The sequence below is a fragment of the Thermobia domestica genome, chromosome 10 (genome assembly GCF_964235325.1).
Source record: "Thermobia domestica chromosome 10, izTheDome1.hap1.1, whole genome shotgun sequence".
In the NCBI taxonomy this organism is placed as follows: domain Eukaryota; kingdom Metazoa; phylum Arthropoda; class Insecta; order Zygentoma; family Lepismatidae; genus Thermobia; species Thermobia domestica.
The window spans coordinates 23,634,967-23,649,076 of record NC_137463.1 but is presented as its reverse complement, the minus strand read 5'-3'; the positions used below and the strand labels follow the sequence as shown (position 1 = coordinate 23,649,076).

General features: G+C 37.0%; 1 protein-coding gene across 2 annotated transcripts in view; it reads left to right on the top strand.

Moving 5' to 3' along the window:
• LOC145662373 (uncharacterized) overlaps positions 1 to 14,110 on the top strand; it is a 134,992-nt gene that overhangs the window by 75,960 nt on the left and 44,922 nt on the right. Inside the window, exons 1-2 of one of the 2 annotated variants that reach the window (XM_081727887.1) lie at positions 1,188 to 1,353; positions 9,539 to 9,656. In XM_081727887.1, coding sequence (XP_081584013.1) covers positions 1,255 to 1,353; positions 9,539 to 9,656 — 217 coding nt within the window. In that variant the 5' untranslated portion in view covers positions 1,188 to 1,254. Of the gene's footprint in view, positions 1 to 1,187; positions 1,354 to 9,538; positions 9,657 to 14,110 lie in introns of those variants that run through there. The other variant, XM_081727888.1, reaches the window with a different exon arrangement.

The following is a 14,110-nucleotide window of genomic DNA, read 5'->3' as shown; positions in this document are numbered from 1 at the left end:
AAAACTAACAAAATAGTCTTAGTAAACGTGTCCGCAAACGCTTCGTAACGGAGATAGGGGCTGTCGAAAGTGTGGGAAAGTGAAGTTTAGAGGCGAATATCTCAAAAAGTATGAATCGGACAGAGAGCGGTCGAATGAATGATTATCGAAGTCAGACCTGCGCTATGCAGAAATGCATGGTTGATAACTCTGCAATGCGCGCGTAAGGGATTCCCCAAAGAAACGAAGGGATTCCCGGAAAATTGTCCAAGGATAGGGGGCTCGAGATGAACATCGATTGCGAGTCTATCCACCAGTAATTCATAAGTTGTGGTACCAGGTCGAAAGCTTGAAAAGATACAAAATGGCGGACAACGTTTACGTGCCGTGTGTGGTTGCATAACCAGCAGGAAATGAGAGAGGCAATCGAAGAAAGGTGGTGGTGCATGTTGTGAACTACTTCAGAGCACATTCCTAAGACGAGTTATCAACCATGCATTTCTGCATAGCGCAGGTCTGACTTCGATAGTCATTCATTGGACCGCCCCCTGTCCGATTCATACTTTTGAGATATTCATCTCTAAACTTCATTTTCCCACACTTTCGACAGCCCCTATCTCCGTTACGAAGCGTTTGCGGACACATGTTTACTAAGACTTTTTTTGTTAGTTTTGGCGTGTACTATCTACGGTTTAATTTATGACCATTAGTCCATTACTTATTAAACACCCTATATAAACTAAATTATATTGATAATCTTATACTTTTGTATCTTCTTTCAATGATATAAATTTCTGAGAACTCTTTGTATTTAGAAACACCCACACTGTATGTGTTTAGAAATATCCACTAAGTTCTTTCCACACAGTCTGTCTCGGAACTTTTGCTGTGTTGCACGCAAAAAGAACAATTATTGTTTTGTGATTTTTTTTTTTTTTTTATTTCTTAATCATGAACCAAGCGTAAACATTTTTACACTCCCACAGATTTATCCTTCGTTCAAGATTGTGTAACAGGGGATGAAGAGTTTTATTTATTTATTTATTTATTTATTTATTTATTTATTTATTTATTATTATTATTATTATTATTATTATTATTATTATTATTATTATTATTATTATTATTATTATTATTATTATTATTATTATTATTATTATTATTATTATTATTAAAGCATATGTTTTAAGTAAAGAAGAAGATAAAGAAAACAAATTCTGTGAAAAATCTTCCCGTTATTCATCACAAGTTTGAGTATTTCTTATATTTTCAAGAATGAATTTAATGAAGTATTCCTGTAATTTGCTTGAAAAGTACGCCGTGGCTCCAGCACCAAGCAGAGATTATTATGGTCTTACTGTTACGAACAGTACTGTTAGTTCTAATCATTTTCCTGTAGTTAATTATATCATTATTTACTTATCAATATTAGAAGCATGAAAGTGGGATCAAGATGGCTGTCAGACAGTTTAATTTTAATTTTTTAAATAATTTTACTTTTAGACATTTGTAATAGTTTGATATAATCTTTAAGATACTTAGAACAATTTACATGTCTGGCGCCACAACTCCCAATTATTTCTTAAAAATTTATAATTATTTGTTTTCGCAATTTTACTTCGAACCGGCTCATTTTGGTACCTTATACTGTAACTTCTAAGGCAATTACCACATTAAAATAATTTTAGTGATGAAGTCGGTATAGCTTTATTGGAACAACTATAACGATAAACACCTGCAGGGGTATAATAGAATAGAATAGAGACATGGATACACTTTACATTGGGTACAATAATAGCGGGAACAGCTTGACTTCATATCAGGACCAAAGAATTCTCGTGCAGACAGGGAATATGGGGGCCACTTTATAAAGTTTTGTGTTTATTGGCGATTGTTTACATAAACATTTTATTGGCGATTGTACATGGCATTTGCTTATACACTCATCCCTGGTTTTAACAGATAAAATGGATGTTAACTGTGGTCCAGGGGGGATTCAGGACGGACTTCTGGGGGGGATGATGGGTTGTAATACTGCTACTTAGAGCTACTTCTGAAAACTCCAAACACTGGTATGTTTATATATATATATATATATATATATATATATATATATATATATATATATATATATATATATATATATATATATATATAAATAAGGAAGTTTCCTCTTCTCGGGGGTAGGGCAATAGCCCCGGTTGCTCTCCCCTGGATCCGCCCCTGCTGTGGTCCGATGATGCTGATTTTCCCTTAGGTCTGATACTAAGGGTCTTATTCCGTACAGGGTTTGCATCAAAATAACGCAAAATATGCGTTTTATTTGCGATAGTCATTAAAACATTTATAATTGCTTATTCTAGCTTTTGCGTTCGTTGTGGTCCACAAAATTTTGCGAATACCGGTACGGAATGACCTACCAAGTCTGTGGTAGCTAATTTAACAAAATACATTACGAAAGGCATTACACTGTATTAAAAAAGAAAGAGGAATAATACAATAATGTACTTTTAATCAATCATAATCTTACTACCCAATCTGAATGTAAACTGTAATACATTCAATAGGTCCTATAACATTTTAAGCTGAAATCAGACCCAAGTAGCAAGAAAGCTTTCCGCCAGTTGATATGTGCTTGGCTTTTGACTTTCTACGCTTGACCTTTCAACACGTGTTTTCGTATAATCTGCCTTTTGTTGTACTTGCAAGCGATACTTCGTCGAGCGCCATAGCATCACTGGTCGTTCATTGGCTATTGACTTACCGAAAGCGTAAAACACTTGCGCCAAGCTTGAATGGAACACTGAATGCAAGGTTGCCCCCATGCAACTTTGTTACTGGAATACAGCTTGTGGCACGCTTGCACGTTTTCCAATCAAGCCGTATGCAAGCTTGCCGACTTTCAATGCAAGTTTACAGCAAGCTTTTAGCAAGTTGTTTCTGCTACTAGGGTGACTTTCAAAGTGAATGGGGGGAGGTTTCTCCAGATTTTGTTCGTTGATTACGAAATCTGTTAAAGGGAAGGAGACCCCTAAAAGCAAGAGATCAGATTACATTGTAGTAAAAGTATTCTAATGAAGTCAGATGTAGCTGGCATCACTGCCCTGTATGATGTCATAACCTGATGTTCAGATAACTCATAGTGCCCATCTAGAAATACGAAAATCTGATTATCAATTGTCGTATGTATTGCCTATTGTTCGTTTAATTGAAGTTTAATGAATACGTCCCCAACGAGGCTATTGTTCATAATAGGTAAAAATTGTCTTTAGCGGAATCGAACGGGACTTGAAAAAAATCATTAAAGATGGGTTTCGCTTAACGATCACAGTACATTTTCAAACTATGTGCACTTAATACTCAAACTTGGAGTAGTGCATCTATAACTACTGGTTGCAACAGAATAATATCCAAGGTAGAACCTGTTCCTCAGAGCTGAATCCAAATCAAAAAGCCACTGCTCAATATCCCTTATTGTTTTGTTCTACATGCCTATTAGTGCCTTGCCGTGGAAAATCAGCGCCCGGGGGGACAGTATACAACGGCGTTCTCGTACATTTTGAGTGAGGTCGACAGACCATGATTGGCGCGGAGCGTAAGAAAATTTTCAAAATTTTGAGCACTTTTTATTACTTTTTCCTTCCATTTCACATATATATGGAAATATATATATATATACAGGGGCGGATCCAGGACATGATCAAGGAAGGGGCTAAACCATATTTTGCCGTTTTATCCAGTGTAAAGCAGGATTGAAGCCCATTTTATCCAGTGTGTACCTGAGCGTCAAGGGGGGGGGGCTATAGCCCTTATAGCCCCCCTTGAATCCGCCACTATATATATATATATATATATATATATATATATATATATATATATATATATATATATATATTCCTCCCGAATTTTGTGCCCCCTTAGTTTGGCGCCCGGGGCCGTTGCCCCCCACGGCACGGTACTAATGGCTATAAAGATTGAAACCAAAAATAGTTAATAACTGAACCACTTCCAGTTTGAATAGAGGGTTAGAGGAGGAGATAGAATCTATTCTTGGGACGCTGAATCGATTGAAAAACTGCTTCTCGATATATCTTACAGTTTTTGATTTATGTAAACTAGTATTGAAGCCTGAAGTACTATTAAATTAACCAGTTCGGTTTCGGCATGGTGCTGCGGGTTGTGATGATATATGACCCCGAATCGATTGCAGAAAACCGTTTGTCATTATTTCTATTCTTGCTGTATGGCGATAAATGTTGAAATCGGAAATGGTCAATTTGAACCGCTTCCGGTTTGGATAGAGGGTTAATAGAAAAGATTAACGCTATTCCTGGCAAGCTGAATTGAGTGCAAACAACAGCATCTTGATATATCTTAACAGTTTTTGCTCTATGGAAACAATATTCAAACCGGACGTAGTCACTTCTAGTCATGGTAGAGTGTTGCGAGTTGTGGTGATATGTTCGCTTAAGACCCTGAATCGATTGCAAAAAAAAAAAAAAAAAAAAAAAAAAAAAAAAAAACTGTCTCTATCTGTTCTTGTTCTATGGTGGTAAATGCTGAAACCGGAAATGGTTACCACTTTCTGTTTGAATGCATCGTTAATGGAGGAAACGGAACCTTTTCCTGAAAAGCAGAATCGATTGAAAAAAAAAACACATCTCGATCTCTCTTACCACTTTTGCTATATGGAAATTAGTATTGAAACCGGAAGTAATAGTAAATTTGAACCACTTCCGGTTATAGTAGATTCTTGTAGATAGGCATGTTATGTTGTCTTGAGATGCTGAATCATTTGCAAAAACACGTTTGCCGTTAGCTATTACCGTTTCCGTTCTATAGTGATAAACGTTGAAATTGGAAATGGTAATTTGAACCACTTCCGGTTTGAATAGAGTTTCAACGAAGAAGATGAATCATATTCCTGGAACACTGAATCGATTGCAAGATGCAGCTTCTCCATATATATTACTGTTTTTTGCCCTACAAAGTCAGAATTGAAGCCGGAAGTAAAAGATAATTTAGAACACTTCCGGTTTGAATAGAGATTCAGTGAAAGAGATGGAACCCATTCTTGGGGCAGAGAATCGATTGCAAGAAGTAGCTGCTTGATATCTCTTACCGTTCTTTCTCTGATACCTTAAGCAGGACAACGGTACCCAGGGAAATTCTTGACTACCAGTAAACCAGCGAGAAACGTACTGGAGCTTCCAGTATACCTATACAGGATGTTTCAAAACAACACCGACAATGTGTGGGAGGTGGTTCCCGACACCAAGATAAGATAAAAAGATAGACCAACCTGGGTGCACAAATATACCTCGGGTTATAAGCTCCAAAATCATTTAAAAAAAATGTTATTTAGAGGTCCATAGCTCCAAAACTATGGGACCTATCGTAGTCGGGTCAAGACTTCACTTAGGAACTAATATGTGCGCTATCCAGAAATACATGTTTCAGAATCCTGTGGTACTCACGCAACGATTTTTATAGAGGGAGTTTGGCTACGGGCATAAAATTTAAAGTATTCACCAACTTTCTCTATAAAAAATTGTTGCGGAAGTACCGTTGGATAATGAAACTTGAGTATTACTTGGAACATACTATAGTACTCGCGCCGAGTCGTGAAGCTTGACCTAGATCTACCGATTTCACCACCCAATAGAAAGCGAGGGTTTGTTCCAGTCGTCAACTCCCACCCATCAAATTTTGTCAGTGTCTTCTCTCGCGCTACACGGAAAACATCTCCCGAGAGTACAGTGTTGTCGGATTGGCGTCAAGTTCCGTTTTGTTAATTCTTTCTTGTTGCGTTATATTTTCGTTGTTACTATTTGTGCTATTGTTACCATTTTAGAATAGTTGTTACAGTAGTTATTGTTGTGCAGTGTTATTATTGGTAATTTTTAAATGCCTTTTTTATATACTGGTTTACTATGTCTTCAAAGTTTGGCAACATTGTTGGTGAATTTCAGCTGTTTGACGTTTCCCCAAGTGTGCGCGAATTGTACCGAAGTTTTCCGATGTGTTAGAGCTCAAGCATAATATTTCTATGATTGGTTTAGAGCAGGGTGCGAAATCATTTGAAAATGGTGGGGGGGAAGAAGTTCAGCGATCCATACTAATGCTTCGTGGAGCCTCCAAAAAGTTGAAATTTTAATGTATTATTATTATTATTATTATTATTATTATTATTATTATTATTATTATTATTATTATTATTATTATTATTATTATTATTATTACTAGTAATAATAATAATAATAATAATAATAATAATAATAATAATAATAATAATAATAATAATAATAATAATAATAATAATAATAATAATAATAATAATAATAATAAACATTCAAACTAGTCGACATTATTATTTAAAAATGCTTTAATGTTATTTATTCATTTAACCAAAATTGATAACATATCTACTGCGTTTAATATACACTTCGGTGCGTATGGTCCAGGGTTAGAATCCCGTGGGACCACAGTACCCTTGTGTTTACCATCATATTGAAGACTGCATTCACGAAAATGCGGTAGAGATCTATAAGCCAGAAATAATAGTCCCTGAAAACCGATGTCCTAACCAAACATTAGAACCACTAACTTGAAGCGCTTTACCTGGCCAGCCATAGATCCCCGTGAGCAGTAGAGTCAGAGCATAGTTTTTATTATTTATGAAATTCCCCTTTCTTCGCTAAGTATTTAGTGTTTCAGTTTGGTCGCTCAGATATCCGGTCACTTATGTAAGTCTAAATAATACTATGTATTTATATTGTATTATTAGCAAGAATATATTATTATAAATAACAGATATGATTTTAATACAAATACTTGATAGACAACAAAAAACCGTGCTGCCTCAGTGGTTGAGCGCTCACCTCAGGTGCGTGGAATCCCTGGCTGGATCCTAGCTCGCGCCAAATTCTGCTTGTGGTATACAAACAATTGTGTGTGGGTTTTCTCGGGGTCCTCCCGCCTCCTTCCACTATCTTAATCCACCATTATTATCTATCTCATCATGACCGTCTTCCTTAGTTTTACTGAATATTCGTAGGACGTTAAACCTTAGAAAATGAAAGCACAAATACAACAATACGATTGATTTGCTTATTTAAATTTAGTGTCCCTTTTCAGCAGCGAAACTATGAGATGTGGACTTACAGTTCAAGGTGGAATCGTTCAAATTTTTGTAAGGCGCTTCCACCGGGAATCGAACCCGGGACCCCGTGCACCGAAGATGGTGCGCGAATGCTAGCCCGTAGACCAGCGGAGAGAGCCACAATAATACGAGTAATCAATGATTGTGTTACTGTATTTATAGACCTAAAATATAGTTTGCAATAACGTATCTTACCTTAGAGAAAAAATGTAAGATTAAACTTCACTTTCTTTCCGTGTGTAACGAGAGTTGAACATGTGACGGCCAGAAGAAGCCCACGTATGAACAGCAGTAACAGCATCCCATAATTTTAAAGGAGATCCACTAAGTTTAATTGTTAATAAAGATTGAAAGGTACTCGCCAACATACGGGTTCTTTCGAAACTTTTAATATGAACAACACTGAATCCACGTTCACAGGCAGCAGTTGATAATGGCACAGTACGAACTTTCCGCGTTAAGTCTTTAAGAACTTGAAAATCATTTACCGACTTAGAACTTGACTTGTACTCTCTCCATTCTGACACTGTAGAACCCCCGTTTGGTCTAGTGGCTAGCACGCTTGACTTCGGTTAACGTGGTCCTGGTTCGATTCGCGGTGGTATACAGTTGAATGACCAAAGTGGTCGGATTCCATTATAATCAGTAGGTCCACGTCTCCTTTAGCCTAGCAGGCATAATCGTGGGACGTTAAACTAAATCAAACCAAGCCATTCTAACACTGCAGTATCAGGATTTAATCCAAACAGCATCTTTATATAAGTCTATGTTACCGTATAAACCACTCATGTTATTACGATCTTTATTTTCAAACACTCAAAAGCACTTTAGGACATCATTAGAAAGAAACCTTTTTTCCACGTCTTCTACTAAATCCTGGATTACCTGCCCCCTTATTTGATCAAACTCACTATCATCACTCCCTGTATCAGACGCTTGTCTGCAGTGCACTAATACAAAGACTTTGGTAGACATCATCTTTCATACGCATTTCTCTCAGAGCTTGGATTAAAGATTCAATTCTTGCTCTATTTCATTGTACGAAACTGGTTCCTTTTGCATCGTTTTACTAATATTAGACAGAATGGACGCAATATTCAGAAGAAAACCGAGCAATAGAATGTTCTTTTTCTCCAACAGTTTTTTTTTTTTTTTTTTTTTTTTTTTTTTTTTTTTGTAAATACCACTCAGTTTAAAACTATCTCTGTTGAAATGGTCAGCATTTTCATACCCCAAAAGTAGGAATTGCATTATACAAGAAAAATATGTAAAGACTGCAAATAATACATGCTCCACATTTGAAATCCAACGTATGTGAAACAATCTTCTGATTTTTAGCATTCCTGCGGCATCTGTGACTGTCGAGATACTTTTAAGTTTTGCAGCTGTATGAAGTTCGCCTAACAAATATTCAAAGTTGTGAATAGCATTCACAACATAAAAAACTCTTTCAGATACAAGATCCATTTGATGTGCCATGTAGTGTACGCTAATTAGGCACTGGTCGACATTTCTTCTAATTTGGGCAGCAACACCTTGTTTTTCCCAGTAAACACTACATCCCCGTCAGAACCAAATCTAACAAGCTTTTCTTTAAGATTAAAAATATATCATATTCGGAAAACGCGTGAATAATTTTCTCTTCAAGGAATTTTGCATCGGAATTTTCTACAGGCACTAATTTATAAAAACAACAACAATGGTTATTTTCTTCGTCCACATATGTTACATATAAAAGCAAGTGCTTATCCGCAAACCTGTTTGTAGGTTCGTCAACTGTCTAAGAAATTTTGCCAATTTTGCACGCAACTGGTACCCTAGAGAATAAAGGTCTCCATCTCGTCACAACGAAACAGCCGACAAAGTTAAACACCTGATATCTTTACAACTAAACTACGTTTTTGAAAAACAGGCATGCATTCAAATTTATTGTTTGTTTAAAAATTTTCATTATAGACCTACTTATATTTTCATATTAAGGTGTCCCCCCTTACATATTTTGGTGGGGGGGAAACGCAAGTATAAAATTTTTGGTGGGGGGAAATCCCTCCCGTCCCCCCCGGGATTTCGCACCCTGGTTTAGAGCCCAAGCATCACGACTCGGCGCGAGTACTATAGTTCGAAAATGAAGTCTTAACCCAACTTGCGCATACACGTTGGTCTATTTGTTTTATCTTGGTGCCAGGAATCACCTCCCAAACGTTGCCGGTGTTGTTTTGAAACACTATATATAGGGGCAGATAGCCCCCCTAACGCTCAGGTATACACTGGATAAAATGGGTTTTAATTCTGCTTTACTCTGGATAAAGCGGCAAACTATGGTTTAGCCCCTCCCTTGATCATATCCTGGATCCACCACTAATATATATAATACTAATTATTATGCCTTATTTCCAGGTAATTTTGACCATTTGGAAGATAAGACGGCCATACGTTAAACCCGTGCAGCACAGGTATTCATTTGAAGAATACCTGGAGGAATTGGCAGTTCACTCAGAAGTACAGAGAATCTTTGGTACGCCTCAAATTCCTACGATATTCTTTTGTAGTTAAGTAGTAATTTGCATTTAATGTTGTTTTTTTTCATCAGGATTACTTCTTTCATATCAATTGAATACAAAAGATATTTCTTCTTGCATTTTAAGATAAGTATTGTGTTTCAGAAGAGTACATCGAGAAGTGTTTTTGACAAAAGAATTATTTATCATTAAATGATAAAAATATTTCAATAATGATATTAAAAGGTGATTCTTTAGAAAGAAATAGATCAAATTCATTATTCACAAGTATTTTTAGAAACTACTAGAGAAGTCTCCTTTTTCTCTTGATTGTGCTAATAAGTTCCTTATAATTTAACATAATTTGTGTGCAATCTTAGACAAAAAATGTTGATATTAATAATGCAAGTTGATTTTTTTTTTTATCTATACGCTTGAAGTTTAGTATTATACGGATACAAAATTTATTTAGCTTTGTTTTTCATTTTAATAGCAAATACGGCATAACATCTAATACTCGGAAACGGGTTCGATCAAAAGCAGTATTTCTTTCAGAAAAAAAAAAAATATTCCGTTGGGACACACTTAGTATTCGGTGGTGCACATAACGGTACTATTCTATTTATTATTATGTTATAGACGTATTATTACATACGGTAATCAAGAAAGTTCTGTCGCTTTTTCACTCACCACCTTCGAACATCGATATATTATCTAAAACGTAATTGGATAAATCGTAATACGTAATTGGATAGATCAAACATAGTCCCCATCACTATCGACGACCTTCTGTCAACGTTCTGGTGATTGTCCAAGGAACGGAACAGGTGATAACCGGACGGTACAATGTCCGGGGAGTATGGCGGATGCAATAGTGTTTCCCATTCAAGGAGTAGAATGGTGTCCCGGGTCGTCCTAGCCACGTGCTTCCCATCCTAGCTGCAGCGGCGTTTGACCGCAGTTCGAACTCGTACAGTATACACGCCCTTATTACGCTCTGTGGAGATCCCATGTTCACTCTGTCCTTACGCAAGTTCATGGTAGTATGTTGGACATACCTTGGGTATATCCACACCAACAACTGACCTTCGTCTTATCTCCATTCACATTCAACCCATAGTGTGAGGGCCAATGGAACACAGACTTCCACAAAAAGCGACAGAACTTTCTTGATCACCTTTATATTATAGAAGTATTGGTCTTCTCCGGGGGGACACTCTCATAGCTCCGGGAGAGCAATCTCCCCCCCCCAAAAAAAAGTATGAAAGAAACACTGATCAGAAGCTAAAGCTTGACCATGGAAAATACTTTTTCTTTGTTTTTGAAACTTATTAACTTCGTCGGTCTATTTGCTCATGAGACTATATACCGTGATCATGATTGGCAAACTGAAATGTTGTTGGAACCAACTCTTAGGAGTTTTTTCACCAATGCGTACATAGTTGCTCTGTTTACTTACATCTAAGCAGTGTTGCGTCGTCGAAATTAAACTATAAACGTATAAACATACTATAGCTATCTCTCATCTTGTGTGAAAGCATGCCATCTCTTAGTTTTTCAATGCGTAGAAATGTGCGAACTGATTTAACGACTCAGCTGTCTGGAAGTCAGAGGCTGATCTAATCCGGGCCGGGAGAAGGACTAGGCCCCGCAGTTTTTTAAGTGACAAAAATAATTGAAGCTATTATCAGGGCCGGCGCAAGAGGGGATCGAGGCGTGCCACCGCCCAGGGCGGCAAGTCTGATAGGCGGTAAAATTTGAAAAGGAAAAGAATACAAGGGCGACAAAATTTGAGAAAGAAAATAATAAAAGGGCGGCATGTAAAAGTACCGACCAGGGCGGCAAAACGTCTAGAGCCGGCCCTGACTATTATTTATGTATTTTTGAAAGCTTATAGTAAACTCATGATATATCTATCATACTCTGGGTTCTGGCTTTCCACCCCGTTTCTGGATATTCCGTTGTGGCATGTTATAAAAAAAAGTAGAAAGAACAGTGATGGTTCTTGTCTCATACTTTGAATCAGGCTAAATAGTCAAGCAGTGACTAAAATAACTATGCTATATACGCTGAGAAAAGCATTAAACTGACATTCATGAACAGAAGTTGGTTCTTGGTGTCATCAAAACATAGCAATTGACAATCAGAGAATTCCGTCAACGTTCTATAAGTACGAGTAAAGATCGTGTCAGTATCTATAAAAAGGAACCTGGGTTTTAAATTAGATTTTATATTCGAAATTAACGTAATAAAAGTACTTGATGAAACATGAACGATCTTTGTACATCGGTCTACAACCTCATTTAAAAAGAAGACTGAAAAAAGAGGGGAAAGGTAATGCATATCAGTTTGAAGATATCTGATAGGTGCTGACTTCTAGTCTTTTCATGGGTGCTCACGTATCGGTACTTACGGGTATACGCTTATAGGTACTATATGATTACGTATAAGTGAGTATATTGTCACCCTTGTTATACTACACGGAACGGGCACGGAGTGAGCAACGATAACTTCTAATAGTTAATAATTTTTAGGATTTAGGATTTAGATTTCTGGGCTCTCGGCATCTTATGGCCATTTAGCCCGTCACGTTTTGAGGGATGACGTCCCTCGGCGAGCACACTATTCGGGGAAAGGAAAGGAAGAAAGGAAGGGAAGCTTCCTGGGCCCTTAAGTTAGGTACCACCCTGACATTTGCCTGGTGTGAATGAGGAAAAGTCAGGAAAACCTCATTCAAGGTGGCTGGCCTGAAAAAGCTGTTACACTTTTTCGACCGAGTCCCCCCACCGGGAATCGAACTCGGGACCGCTCGCACCGAAGGCGAGAACCTTAGCGACTACGCTACGCGGGGCCACTAATAGTTAATAATCTTGCTAACAGGTGTCACTCCATGCTGCCTGCCTAAACTAATAGATGGCGTTAACGTGCAGGTAATTTGCAGATTTAAAATTCTTGTGACGATTTAATTCCAGGCAGGCAATTACAGGCAATTACTATTTAAAACTATTGTGACAATTTAATTGGAGGCAACTACTATTTAAAACTATTGTGACAATTTACTTACAGGCAATTACAAGATTCAAAACTATTGTGACAATTTAATTGCAGCCAATTACAATATTTAAAATTATTGTGACGATTTAATTGCAGGCAGTTCTAAGATTTAAAATTATTGTGACGATTTAATTGTAGGCAATTACAAGAGTTAAAACTATTGTCACGATTTAATTGCAGGCAATTATAAGATTTAAAACTATTGTGACGATTTAATTGCACCTTGAAAAACTGTATCCTTTCAATTTAATTACTTCAAAATAGGACAAAGGCCGTAACAAGACTAGCAAGCATTAATGTTTGAGTAAGTGCAAGTTAGTTAGTGGGCAAACTATAAAAATAGTTAAAAGTTAACATTTATTTAAGCGCGATTTTAACTTAAAGCATACAGTGAACCGATAACTAGTTCTTCTAAAACGATCCAAGAGAGCAGTAACTCCCAAACTGGGGGGGGGGGGTCTTTGCATGAAAAGGATGGAGATTATTATGGGAGCACAAACTACTGAAATAAAATAAACTATGAACTTATTTGTAAACTGTGAAGACTAATATCGAGCTCCAGTCTAGAAATTCAGAAATACTGGCGTTGAAAAGTGATGCACTGTTTCTATTTTGTGGGACATTGAATAAAGATTTCAGAAAAATACTCCTAAAATGCTTCGTGTGGAGTATAGTACTATATGGAGCAGAAACATAGACATTACGCAAACATTATGAAAAACGTCTGCAAGTTTTCGAAATGTGGGAGTGGAGAAGAATGGAGAGAATTAGCTTGATCGAGAGGATGTTAGAAATGGTTGGGGAGAAAAGAACGATTTAGATATTATTAAAAAGAGGAGACAAACTGTTTGGGACATTGGCTAAGAGGGAACTGTATCATGAGGGAAGTGCTACGGGTATGGTGGCAGGAAAAAGAGGGAGGGGCGAAAGAAACTACAAATAATAAACGATATCAAAACATATAAATCGTACGTAAAGACGAAGAGGTTAGCTTAGGACCATGGAGCATGGAAGCTTCTCAGTTGCGGCAAGTGACCTACCAATAATGGGAGAATACCTATGATGATGATGCATTTCCTGTCTAGCCGGCCATAAAGCTTTTATGTGTTATAGCGCCAGGAAGCTTAATTTAACTTTAGGTATCAATTTATCAAATATCAAATACAGTACACCAAAAGATACGACTTTCGCGATAAAGTTGACCCCCAAAACACCAAAATTATCTGTCGCTGCTTCTATCCCACGTCATGTGAACTTATGGTGGACAACATTATGTCCGGCAGTTTTCTTGCTGAGCTGTTTCCTTCCACATTCTCATTCCACCGATACTTTCATGATCATTCATCAGTTTTCTTTAGCCTAAAGACTATAACCATGGTTCGTATAACCACGAGAAAGTTAATTTCATTTTTACTTA